Genomic DNA, 14422 nt, shown 5'->3' with positions numbered 1-14422 from the left:
CGAGGGTATGTAGGTACGTTTAATACAATATTTTGTGTCCGAGTTTCATATAATATTAAGTGTCATATAATATTATTATAACCTTAATTTATCATAATAATATCCAAAAAACCAAACCTACCTATATGTATAGTATGAAGTAATTTATTTAACAATCTTGGATGTTTTCATCAATAATTATGATTACTACTATACTATGGCTATAGCTTGATTTGGATTTATTCTATAACAATAATACTAATTAGTATTTTAGTGCCTATGAACAATTCTTGATATAAAGGAGTAAAATAACTTATACTGTGTCCAATGAAAGAATACACTGCGGTCCAACAAAAATCGGTTCTTCTACAAGACTACCAGTCTCGATGCGTGTTATGTGAGGTTGTGAAGAATTCTTTTGCTGGATAAAGTATAAATCCAGCCTTGCTTATAGCCAATAGGCAATTAAAATACATTATTACTTACTATTTTAATTTAAACAAAGATAAGTCAGAAGGAAAGTAGTAATCATAAGATTATAAATAACACAACGAATAAACACATACTTATAGTTCATGGACCACAGTTTATATTAGCTAAGATTATGTTCAGAATTTTATATTTTGTTGTTTTACTAAATTTAACATTTTATTTTTGATGTTAAAAAAACGCATCACTGTAAAACCAAAACATTCCTCGTTCTGTTAAAATAATAAAATATATTAAATTTCTATGAAAAAATAAGTAATAAATAATTAATTTTTTAGTAGGTATAATATCTATGAATCTTAATAAATAAATAATTTATTTATAGCATAATATAAAGAGGAAAATCAATAACTATATAATTGTTTTAATATTTATATTACACCAAAAATATTGTTTACAATTATACTTCAAACTTAACCAAATATTTTGAAAATCTACGCAAGTTTAAGAACAATTACATTTTTAGTTTAATTTTGTCCAGAAATACTTTCAATAAATTCATTAAAGAGTATTTTTTTTGCTCTTTCTTGTAACTCAATGACTACCTTATCCAAATACTCTCTGCCTTCTAAAAACCCAACTAAGTTATGGAAACTTTTAGTCAGACGATGATCGGTGATTCGATCTTGATTAAAATTATATGTTCTAATTTTTTCTGATCTTGCACTAGAACCAACCTGAAAACATTATGTTATTATATGTTATTGAATAGTAATTAAAATTCAAAATAATAATCACTGGTTGATTAAACTATTATGTTTGAAGAATTGTTTTTGAAGAATTACTTGTTGTTTTCTAGCAGATCTAGTCAACGATTGTTGTTGCTCGAGTTGTTGTTTATAAATGATCGCTCTTAATTTTTGTAATGCTATTTTTCTGTTTTTAATTTGTGATCTGTCTGTTTGACACTCGACTATAACACCTGATAATGGTAAAGAAAAATTGTAAGAGACAATATAGTCAAGTAACAAGAACTCAAAACATTATTTAGACATTTTTTTACCGGTTGGTTTATGGTGCATTCTTATAGCACTGTCAGTTTTGTTGACATGTTGGCCCCCTGCACCAGATGCTCGCTTAGTTTCTATTACTAAATCTCTGTCATTAATCACCACATCTAACTAAAATAAAAATTTAAATAATTTGAATAAAAACTAATTTATTAGGTAGAACATTATTTAATATAGTTTTTGTAACTTTAAGTATAGTTAAATACATATTAATGTTTTTTATAAATTTATAATTATTATAACAAAACGAATAATATGAATGCGGTTGTTGGTAACTTGATTGGTTTTACTATTTTTATATTATAAATACTTAATTACTTCGGTTGGCTGAGGTAATATGGCTACTGTTACAGTACTAGTATGAATTCGTCCAGACTTTTCTGTTTTTGGGACGCGTTGAACTCGATGTACCCCACCTTCATGCTGCAGCAAACTGTAACAATCATTGCCCGACAGCATCAGACATGCATGACGTATACCTCCTGTTAAACCATGTACATACAAAATATAAGATATTTTTTTTTTAAATTAAATTTTATATGTACATATGAGTGGGCCTGAGAGAACTGAGAAAACTTGCGTGGGGACCCAGGAGCTCAAAAATATAGTTACATTAAAATTACAGGTAATTATATAAAAAAAAGAAAAAGTTGTACATTTTTAAAAATATGCAATCATCATACTATCTAAAACTTTTAAACTAAAATTCACTAAAATTGTATTACACTATATTGACAAATGCTGTAACTTAATTATATAATTAATTCAACATGAGACTCTAATAGCCATTGCAAAATTCTTTTTTTTTAATAAATTAACTTGAACAATTATTATTATGGATGGTATTTTGTTACATAATTTTGTATCAATTACTTCAAAATGAGTACTACCTAGATGTGGTTTTCTTAGTTTTTTTAATTAAAGTTTTTTTTTGAGTATCTAGTGTTGACTCCGTGCGGCCTGCATTATAGGTTGTAATAAATTATGACTTTTTAAAAATATAGCCGTTATTTTTAAATATGGTTTCCTAATAGGAAGAACATTTAATTCTGAATATAATTTTTTTTTGGGGTATGTATGTTATTTATTGAGTAGTAATCTAATAATTTGATTTTGACAAATTTGTGGCTGAGATAATGTATTTTCAAAAATGCAAAACTTATAAATAAAAACTTACTTAACTTTATTACATAATCCTAATTTATTTAACTTGAGTAATAGTATGTTGTGATCAACAGTATCAAAAGCTTTCGAAAGATCTAAATAGACTGTTGCACATTTTTTATTATCATCTAAAGATTTGTAAATAAATTATGTCACTTCCGTGATGGCTTGATCAGTGCCTTTACCTTATTGGAAACCATACTGGGATTGATGGATAATATTGTTAGTTATAGAAATGTTACCAGTCTATTCTTTATAACTTTTGTATATGTTGTTTAATGTATACTATTAATAAAACATTTTGTAGAGTAATTTACATCAGTGTGTGCTAATAAAATACTCCACAATTGATTTGATATGAAATTTGATACTATAGAATAGTCCATTTTAGTAATTGTGAGAGGGTTTGGCACGTATTTTATATTGCTTATTAGATTCCCAATGCTAAGAAGTATTGGATGATGATCAGTTATTGTTATTGGACTGACTATTTGTTTAACATATTTAATTGTATAACAGATATGTTAAAATAATATGCAATTTCTGTTTCTGAGTTTATCTAAATATTTACCCATCTCAGTATGACAATAATCAGCTACTTCGCTTTTCCATCCTCTATAGTGTGCAAAAGAATTATACATTTCAAAAAGTTCTTGTGTGAATATCATTGCTTCTTGACCTCCAACTCCAGCCGTTATTTCCAACATGACGTCTTCACAATCAAAATCCTCATTGGGCACTAATGAATTTAGAAGCTGATACATATTTTAAGATTATAAATATTGTATATTTTCAATGGTATAAGTATCAAATTGAATAAGTATTGTAACACATACTTCTAGTTCTAGTTTTGTCAATTGCTCTTCATGAGACTTTTTTTCTTTTTGTAATTGTTCACCAAATTCTTTGTCTTTTTCTTTTTCTTGATTAACAAACACAATACTATAAGTCATAAATATTTAATATTTGAATACATGATATATTTTGTTTGAGAAAATATATAATATTATGCTAACCTATTTCAAATTCATTAAGTGATTGTAAATCAACTTTTAAAGAACGTATAGCAGATATTAAGGCAGACACGTTAGGTTTGGACATGCTCTCCGAGTAATCTTCGGATATAAGTTTGTTCAAAAATGACCGTACTCCTGAATTGCTTAACAGCTCACTAGATATTCCATTGGTTGTCGTAGCCAAAGAAGAATATGAATGGCATACTAAGAACTGATGACTTGAAAGCGATGATCGAACATTTTTAATCGGCCACAAGGTTCTGTTAAACAACCCAAATATATATCTGCTATTGAAGAACTTCATGTTTGACAAAGATACAACTAAATAAACGACATACTCGATTTAAAACTAACAATGAAATTACTTAATTACGTAAATAGTTAAAATGTCATTGTTGTAACTTGCAATTCATATTTTAATTAACAATAAAGTGAACAGAGTCAACACTCAACACTCAAGTACTCAACAGACAAAATATTTACCATAATATGTGTTATCAAAATATATTTTAAATTGAAATCATTTTTTGATAACAACATGATAAACGAGTTTGGTTAGGTTAGGTTATTATATTTATTATATATGACCCCAACTCCGTCATCGGGCATCATGTACTCATGTCCGTGGTCATGTTTACACTTTATTTGATTCATAATTTTCTGGAAAATTTTCGTCAAGGATCAAATAAATTCAGGAAAATGTTTTCAGGTATGCTTTTGTGATAGGAATTAGGAATTTATATTAACTGGAAATCACTTCTTAGTAAAATTAAATTTCGGAAAAGTTATACTTTATGGAAATATTTTTGAGGAAAATTATTCTTAGGAATTGAAAATTAATGAAAATATAAATCAGGAAAATAATATTTGGGAAAATAATACATAAGAATTTGAAATCAAGAAACTATTTACATAGGAAAATATTCCACAGGAAAATATTACCCAAGAAAATAAACGACGGGAATTTAAATATTAGGAAATATTTACACGGGAAAGTAATATTCAGGAATAATGCTTTCCTATGTAGAATATTTTCCCTGTTTTGAAATTCCCGTTTTTATTTCCCTGGTTTTTAGGGTTCCGTACGGTAAAACGGGACCCTATATTACTAAGGCTCCGCTGTCCGTCCGTCCGTTTTTGGTTTTTTGTATTCTATAAAATAAGTCGATAACAAAATAATATTATGTCCCTATCTATACAAAATTGAAAATAAACGTTTCGCAAGGTCAAAAACGTTGAAAATTTAAAAGAAGAACCTTCTGTGTTTCATACCGGAACCAACAAATCTGAAATATATATAGTTAAACTTAATTTTTATTAGACTTAAATTTAGTTCAATAAAACGAAGAATTGTAGTTATTTTGTTATAATTAAAAATTATTTTTGTTAGGATTTGAAATTCTTACGTACCTTTTTATTATATTTTATAAACCTACTCAAGGACACATTTTTCAATTAATGTAGATTAATTCTGGACCTTGGGTCAAGAAGGGCCATCTCACTTTTTGGGGAAAATGAGATACAGGGCTTAACATAAACAATTTATGTATATTTTCTTGTGCTAGAAGGCCGTATCTCGACATTGGCCTCATTGGACATTTACTGATCAAGATACGCCCCTCTAGCACAATAATACATATATACATAATTTGAATATGTTTAACCCTTTATATTAGGCCCTTTTATTTTACCAAAAAGTGAGATTGTCCCTTCTTGACCCAAGGTCCAGAATTATTTTATGTTATTGATTATAAGTTATTAATACCGTTTACTTTTTAGCTAATACCACTTGGTTCCTGCATTTCAATATGTACAATCATTAATTATAAATACTAGTATTTATAATCAATGGTACAATGTACATTCATTTTTTCTATAGGTAACTCAAATTTTAGATAACTTGAATTTTTTTTTGTCGCCGTCAGATTTGAGTTACCGAGGTTTCACTGCATTAAGGTTTCGCTGTATTACAAATTACCATAATAATTATTAACAATAATAATAATTAACACCGATAAATTAGTTTGATAATCGGCTGACAAACCACCGTCTCCAATTATTACACTGTACTGGTGAAACCTATTTATTTTTTCTTACACATTTTCTTCGCAACTTTTCTTCTTTGATGGCTTTAGAAATGGATTTTTGGTACCAGGGTATATGCAATAAGAATGCCCGTTTAGAGGATGAATAATATATTAATATCCATACTGTTGCCTATCTAAAAAGCCTTGTGATCAATTATTGTATACAATTAATAATATAATATTGAACTAGCTGAACCCGTGTACTTCGTTGCCCGTTAAAAGGTTATTGTCCGAGATGCGGTCGCAATAGACGAATTTCGGTCTTAATAATATTGAAGGTAAGATTAACGTCTTAATTGCGATCAGTATCCGGTTATCGATTATCCGATGAGCTCTTATCCAATTTTCGATAATATGCGATGTTGCCAAAATTTTGTAATTTATTATTTTCAAGGTCCATTTCAATGCCCCCCCCCCACTTTCGAAATTTGAACTTCTGACCACGCCAAACGTTTGTGCATCGTTTGTGTAGAAATGTGCACCAAGTCCAATCGTTTGTGCATAAAAACTGAAAGCTCTATCCCTAAAACAAAATGGGGGGGGCCATTGAAACGGTAGCCCCCCTACATTGAATATTTGGATTTTTGAATGTGCCAAACGTTTGTGCATCGTTTGTGAAGAAATGTGCACCAGGTCCAATCGTTTGTACACAAAAACTGAAAGCTCTATCCCTAAAACAAAATGGGGGGGGCATTGAAACGGTAACCCCCCCACATTGAATATTTGGATTTTTGAATGTGCCAAACGTTTGTGCATCGTTTGTGCAGAAATGTGCACCAGGTCCCGACGTTTGTGCACAAAAACTCCCAGCGCTATCCAAAAAATAAAGTGGGGGGGCCATTGAAACGAGACACCCTCTTTTTGGAAAATTGAAATTTTTAAGGTGCCAAACGTTTGTGCAGAAATGTGCACCAGGTCCCGACGTTTTTGCACAAAAACTCCCAGCGCTATCCAAAAAACAAAGTGAGGGGTATTAACACGAGGGTCCCCCTTTTTTGAAATTTTAAATATTTGTCATATTAATAAATGTTGTTTACGTACCTAATAGGTTAAATAGAATTTTACTATTGCCATGTATACGTATGACAAATAAAATCTTCAAATATTTTTAATTTATCTGCAAGAAAGCATTATCTTGTTCTAATGTATTTGATTTCAAAATTGTATGAATAAATACAGTTTTTTCTTTATGCATTTCTTTACTTTATATTTTATATTATATTTTGCTGATGAAAATGTGTTTATAACTTTATGGACAGGTACCTCAACTCGACGTTGCTGTATGTCCCGTCCAATAATGTAAGTTATAAGTAATTGTGTATATTTTAATACAATAAAAGCATAGTAAAAAAATAATTAATAGACTATATTAATATAGTACTTACTTAATTAATTGAATATACCTAACCGTACCTATATACATATAAAAATATTATAACAATATATTATTTATGTTTGAATTCATTAGAACAATGGCGTATCAGACGTCGCTCCCAAACCGGTCGACATCCATCTGCATAACTGTGAGTTGAAAACGTCTATATTTAAAAATTGTTATAGTATAATATTTATCTAATAAATTAATTTTCTTTAGCATTCCGCAAGAATGAGCGGCATGGTTTGAAAACTTACCAAAGTTATCTGGTCGATGTCGATACGTTGGTGAGCAGCCGTCGCACATAGGTCTGATGTACCTATGGAAAGTTATTATTGGATCGGTCATAATATTACGTTGAGAAGTTATCTGTCCATAAACTTATTTTCAGATTTGTAGGCCAATTCCGTTGCCATTTTTTAATCATTCTTTTTATTAAGGTTGAGGTGTAACAGCATTTTAGGGGCTATTGTAATTCCCACTTCCAGGACTTTATCATACATACAGCCGACAGCCCGATGACCTACATTTTTGTGTATTCTGGTCTACCCTATGATGGCCGCGAATTAACGATCACGTCACCGTTTATCAGATTGCCCAGTTTGAGTCTCCAACAATTTCATCGGATAGGTACGCCATAAACCGTGGCATAGCGCTGGGCCAGCATCATTTTGTCCGGATCAATATCTACAAAAATGACGTCCCAATTATTAGAAGCTAATAATATAGGTACTTAATATTTATTGTAATATAATATAATATTAAACTCATTATACCCAGTTATTACGATTAAGTGGAAATAATATTTTTCAAATAATATTACACTGTCTTTGTCGAATAGTCAGCTGTACGAAGTTTCCGCTGTGCCACAAAACGGGTCGACGCCGGTCGCTGAACATGGGAAGTCCTCAAGTCCACCCAGCATCGTATTGATGAATCAACAATACATCTTACATCTTACATCTAACATCTTACATCTATCATTGCAATCTTATAATTATTCACCTGAATGCATGTAATCCTGAATGTACAGTTAATGTATTACTACCCATCTACAAAGTCAACACTGTATTAATAAAAGTATTTATTGTTAAAATAAAATTGAGTTCTATATTATCTGTAGGTACTTAAAAATTATTTGGGTATAAAGGAAACATATTTTAATCATACAAAATTAGATAAACTAAAAGACAAAAATAATAAGTAAATACGTCGTGTTAAAAATAGTTTTTAATTAATATAGGTAGAACAGGAATTAAATAAAAAGGGAGGTCAATTAAAAAAAGGTGGGTAAGTGGATGTCGCTCTGCTGTACAGTAGGTTACAAGTAGGTCACTGTAATGGATGGTGTTAAATTTGAATTCAATGATATAATAATAATTGTATAAGAAAAACGATTCTGAGCGAAAACGGTCAGTCAGCCTATGATATAACCAAGTATATTTGATGATATTATAGTGAATAAAGTAATTTATATATAACCTATTTACGTGGAACCTTGTTTTAAATTTTTAATCCTCAGCTACAAAAGTCGAACATTTTATAAATTTTTAACTACAAAATAATTATTAAATTATAAATTTGATAAATGTTGTCAACATTTGAACTTTAAATGCTTATAAATAAAAATTGAGACTATGTATTTTTAATATTTTTTAACTGCTATTAGAACGATATATCAGCAGCCTTATATTAAATTTTCACGCTTTTTTACCCAACAAATAAAATTTTATTGATATTTATAGAAAAAAAAACTAAAATAATTGAACACTGATTATGTCCGTAAACAGCTCAAAAAGAATCAAAATATTTTCAAACTTTTATGGTGTATAGAAAATGCTAATATAAACATTCAGTGAAATTTTCAAGTATCTACAGTCATAAGTTTTTTAATTACAACAAAAAAGAAAATCATTACATGAGAAATCGAGTGAATATCAAATGTTGTAAAAATATGAATTTCAAACGTTCATAAAAATTTAATTTGACTTTCTTGTAGACATTTTTTTTTGATAAAAGTAGACAAACTTATGAGTTATGAGTAATCTTATATTACATTTTCAAATCTTAGATTCAAAAAAAAAATTTTTTTTGAATTCTCAACTCAAAATAATTTGCTAATTTTCGTGATTTTTCAGTATTTTGTCAAAATTTGAACTTTAAATGCTTATAAATAAAAACTGTGACTGAGGATTTTTAATTTTTTTCATCTGCCTTTGAAACAATAACTTAGGAGCCTTCTATTAAATTTTCAAGCTTTTTTACTCAACAGATAACATTTTATTGATATTTACAGAAAAAAAAACTAAAAAAATTGAAAACTGACAATGTCCGTAAACAGTTCAAAATAGTCAAAATATTTGGAAAATGTTATGGTGTATAGAAAATTCTAATATAAGCATTCAGTCAAAATTTAATGTACCTACGGTCATTTGTTTTAGAGTTGCACCAAAAACCAAAATCGATTTTCTCGAAAACCTAACCTTGCGTAAAAAATTCCCGTTTTTCTTTTGTTTTTCACGTCGCTTTTGAAAACTACTGGGAAAATTTTACTTTTGACCCCCCATAGTACCAACTAGATTCACTTTCCTATCAGAAAAGTTACTGTTAAAGAAAATTCAAGCACTTTTACTGTCCTAAAAGGTAATGACAGACACAAAAATAAAATAAAAAAAAACACACATCATTGTAAAATCAATACATTCATCGCTTCCCTCAGGATCTAAAAAAAAAAATTGGAAGTGACTCTGCTGAACAGTAGGTTACAAGTGGGTTATTGTTATGGATAGTGTTAAATTTGAATTCAATGATATAATATCATAGTATACGAAAAACGATTTTAACTGGAGACGATTTGTTAGCCTAGGATATTGTATACTATATTTATATTGATATTATTAAATATTATTAATACCGTAGCCGGTTAAGTTGAATTATTATTATTTGTTTATTTTCGTATTTGTATATGATAATATATTTTAGACGTTTCAATTACCCACGAATAATATTTTTAAAATAGGCATATGTATATATTACAAGTAACAACGAATTAAGAACGATATTGCAAAAAATAATTGCCGGAAATCATTAGTTTTTAACTGAAAACGACAGGGAAGTCTGAACTTGGCGGTCAGTCTTATTTTTAAGTTATATGTATTATAACTAATTGAAATTTTTGGTATTTTCATATGTACCCGGCATACCACACTGCGCTTGCTCGAATAATTAAAATCAAAAACATCCCTCGACTTGTTATGTAAAACCACCATGGGTGGGTGTCAGAATTATTTTTGCATCATCAATTTTAAAACGTTGATTTACCTAGATTAAAAAAAAAATAATTTGTAATACTTAAGCTCGGTAAACTTTAAGCGTTGTACGGGTGCGTAAAACACCGAAAATCGTGAACTTCGTAAGGATTACCATAAAAACCAATGATTTGCAGGTAGTCGAGTTTTGGACAAGTACCTACATAGGTAATTTATAATAATTCATATTGTAAATTAATTAGGTACCAAAAAAATATAACTTCTCAAACACTTTGTCAATTGGCACTGGTGGGAGAATGTATTAGAATGTCTATAAACTTGCGGACCAGTTTGTATAGTTAAATTTGGCATGCGAACTATAATTGAAATAGAAAACCAGAGTAGGTGCATTGCAGATCACAAAGATTTCTATAAAAGAATATACGATTTATAAATATACCGTATAGGTTTACTGAGTACTTATATAATAATATATAAGTTCTTTGGATTTATCATAGTAAATAATATATTTTATGATATCTATGGCAATCGTCAATTGTCGAAATTCGTCGGCGACGGTTAACAATTCTAATAATTTCAGCAATACTATTGTATTATAAATATAATATATTATATATTTTGATTTCAGTGAACAAAAAAAATAATAGGCCACAAATATAAACGGACAGTTCGTTAAACCGGATAAGTTGTAACACAAACTCGCAAATTTCGTTTGATCAGGTTATTTTCATAAAATATTTCGATACTTTCAAGTTTCAGCTCATCGGAGTGAGATGATTATATAAAGATGGATGAAGATAGCTGTTTCTTCGGCGATGGCGGCACTCTAGCTACGTTTCACCGGAAGAGTAGATGTTTACGAGTAAGTTTGTTTTCATATTATTACCTACTATTTTACATTTACTTTTTAGACTTAAATTAAATATTTATTGCCACGGACAATCTGTTAACTACGTGACGTAGAAGCATTTATAAGTTTAATCCCAATAGCGCAATGTATAAAATACGCGAGACCGTCTTCGTTTCACCACACCAAGTTTAATACGCACCTTTTTGCATGTTATACTATACGCCGGGTATCACCTTAGGTTTGCGCGAAGTATTTAAAACAATATAATGTTATTAATCTTTATATTTTATATTTTTATATACATAAATACATTATACACCTCATATATTTTATTAGCATACTTACACCTTTTTTAGTGTAGTTTATAGTTTATACCCTAGATGGCTATAGATATAGGTATTAAAAGTCTTGCAATTATATATTTTACTATAATTATTAATTTCATTATAATATAATATAACAATACACTCTAAATTAAATTAGTTGTTATCAAGACTTAAAACAAACTCTTTTCTGGACGTTTTCAAAACGTATTATGCTTAAAAAAAATTGCACAGTTGTCGTAGCAGTCAGTTGCTAGATCAACCCGTGTGACATCAAATAGGAATTATTCTTGTTTTATTAAATAGTTTTTTCGAAAAATATATGTAACATGTATAGCTCATACAATTATGAATTTATAGTTAATGGAAATGCGGATGTTTATACTTCATAGATATTTTTTTAGTTAATAATCGTGTAAATAATTTGATTAAACAATAAGGTACTTACCTACTCATCACTAGTATCAATTTTATTATATTACGTGTAAAATCACCAACACAAGGTGCAGACTGCGTTTAAAAAATTAAAAACATAAAATAAAATATAAATTAATGTTGTAGTAGAAGCTGGAAACTGTAGTTTATTTTAATTTATAATCCAATTAATGTAACCGAGAATGTAACTATTAAATTCATCATTGAATGATTATTCAGAGATCACTTTGGGATAAATGTAAATTAAATTAAAAATAATTTAAAAACATTTTGTGAAAGGAACAAGATTACTGCTAATATTTAAGTCTTAATTATTATTAACAAATAAATACAAATAATAGATTTTTTAATAGCTTTTTACTATTAACATTCAGTGTAAATATAGTTTCTGATCGACTTACCAATATGTAATAAACCTATATGTAATAAAATAATTATTCATATCAAATAATCCTAACAATTTAATGCAAGGATTCTCATAAATTGATCTTACAGCAGCCTTAAAACACCAAAAATACATTTGTACATCATTTACAAAATTTTAGTTCTCTATTATGGTGTAGGTATTAATACAAACAATAAATTGCTATTCGAAAACACAATTTTGTATACCTATTATTATTTACTAAATACCAACAATTAAATTAAACTAAAAATAAATATATGATTACATACTGAGTGCCTATAATATCATATTATATATGAAAATTGAATCTTTATTACGAATACTTATTGTTTACACAGACCATAAGAAAAAATAATTAAAAATATTAAAAAAAAAAAACACACATCATTGTAAAAATATAGTTGGTATTATAGTATTTGATGAATTTACTGTATACGTTTATGGCTTTATGTTAACTCTAAAATCCAGTAATCACATTTTTATTTAATAATTCATAAAATACAATATGCTCTTATAGAAATATTCTTGTGCTTCTGATATCTATTCACCACCACCTTAATCAATAATTAAATTGATAAACGAAAATAATAATTTAAATAATACCTTTATCATATTGTTATAATTCAAATTCAAAATAATAAACTATTTTGGTTTATTGTCATATCAAATTTCAATGAACAAATTGTTCCTTAACACAGAACTCTTTGATATAAAAAGTTGCATTATATTATATCCGTGGATTCATCATATTGACGTACCTAGTATGATATCTATCATTTATTTATTTAATCTATGGCAAATCTCAAAGTCGTTGCAGAAGACACAGTCGATTAAAAATTCTAAAATTTCAATAAGCAAAGAAGATATGAGCAAAAAACTTACTGCGTTTCGTATAATTTTATTTTTCATAAATCACAATATTCTAAGTTCTGGCTGTACTCTGGAGCGTTTCCTCATGGGCGTCGCAGTTCACACACGTCATGGATTCCGTCGAAGGAGTCGATAATTAAAGTAAGTTTGTTTTTATATTCTTTTGGGGCTTAAATTTACTTTTAAGACTTAAAACAAATATTTAATGTCACGAAAAATGTGCTATCCAAGTGTTGTAGGCGCATATTTTAGTTCCGGACTAGAAATGTATAAAATACTCGAGATATAAACGCCGTCGTCGTTTTTCCAGTCCCTGTTTGTAGAATAATTATAATTAATAAGTGCATACCTATACAGGGTACTTAATATAAATATATAAATATTTTGGTTTAATTTATAGAAATATATGTTATGACTTATAACTGATAATAGTCATAAGATACAATTTTAATTAATAACTGGTAATTTTTTTTCCAAATACAACGTTATAAGTTATAGGTAACTAACTATTAATTTAGTGTCACATACTTATCTTCTATTGTTCACATAATATCTATATTCTATATCATAGGGATTAGGGATGTATAACCATGTACACATAAAAGTATATTCACGGAATGGTCAACTGCCTATCCTGACGTTTGCGCACTTATGAATAATGTATCTACTTATATACTCGTATAGGTATATAAATATACCTATATATAAATAGTGTAATACTACATACACGAATGTGTTACCTTTTATGTTCCTAAAAGTTCAAAAGTTATATTTACAGTTACAGTTACTATTAGGCATTAGTACCTACAATATAGTAGGTTAAAGTCATTTTTGCCCAAAAAATTACATTTGAAAGTGTCATCGTGTATATAAATTATAATAATATACTCTAAAAGTTTCATAAATCCGCGAATACCTACTATTTTTAAATTACAACAAAATAATTATAATCGTTCTTCTTGGTTTTAATATGTAATTTCGTCCAAATTTTAACTTATAATATCGGTAAAAAGTAACTGTGTTTATAATAGATTATTTAGATTTAACGGTTACAATATGAACCAGGGGCGGACTGAGCCGGCGGGATACTGGGAACTTTCAGGTGGGCCGCTATTCAAAAATGATTTGTTATTGCTATATATTTATAAT

General features: G+C 28.4%; 1 protein-coding gene across 3 annotated transcripts; it reads right to left on the bottom strand.

Annotated features, from left to right (window-relative positions):
- Nucleotides 1-824: 824 nt before the first annotated feature.
- Nucleotides 825-4136, bottom strand: LOC132942466 (peptide chain release factor 1-like, mitochondrial). 3 transcript variants are annotated; one of them, XM_061010874.1, is made up of 8 exons: nucleotides 3997-4124; nucleotides 3659-3918; nucleotides 3479-3564; nucleotides 3214-3397; nucleotides 1797-1960; nucleotides 1472-1589; nucleotides 1254-1390; nucleotides 825-1145 (listed from the first exon to the last, which is right to left on the bottom strand). In XM_061010874.1, the coding sequence occupies exons 2-8, from the start codon at nucleotides 3741-3743 to the stop codon at nucleotides 936-938; spliced, it is 984 nt and encodes a 327-aa protein (XP_060866857.1). In that variant the 5' UTR covers nucleotides 3744-3918; nucleotides 3997-4124; the 3' UTR covers nucleotides 825-935. The 3 variants fall into 3 exon arrangements, with proteins under 3 accessions (XP_060866857.1, XP_060866856.1, XP_060866855.1); XM_061010873.1 differs by having other exon boundaries at nucleotides 1207-1390; nucleotides 3659-4136; XM_061010872.1 differs by having other exon boundaries at nucleotides 3659-4136.
- Nucleotides 4137-14422: the final 10286 nt, after the last annotated feature.

This window comes from Metopolophium dirhodum, chromosome 4 (assembly GCF_019925205.1).
Source record: "Metopolophium dirhodum isolate CAU chromosome 4, ASM1992520v1, whole genome shotgun sequence".
NCBI classification, from domain to species: Eukaryota; Metazoa; Arthropoda; class Insecta; order Hemiptera; family Aphididae; genus Metopolophium; species Metopolophium dirhodum.
This window is presented reverse-complemented; position numbering and strand designations above follow the sequence as displayed.

Coding starts and splice junctions, on each gene's coding strand:
- LOC132942466 (XM_061010872.1), bottom strand. CDS start 3,962: ATGAAGTTCTTCAATAGCAGATATATATTTGGGTTGTTTAACAGAACC. Junction 1,961..3,213: donor TTATTGTCATACTGAGATGG/GTAAATATTTAG, acceptor ATGGTTTAACAG/GAGGTATACGTCATGCATGT. Junction 1,391..1,471: donor AATGCACCATAAACCAACCG/GTAAAAAAATGT, acceptor TACCATTATCAG/GTGTTATAGTCGAGTGTCAA.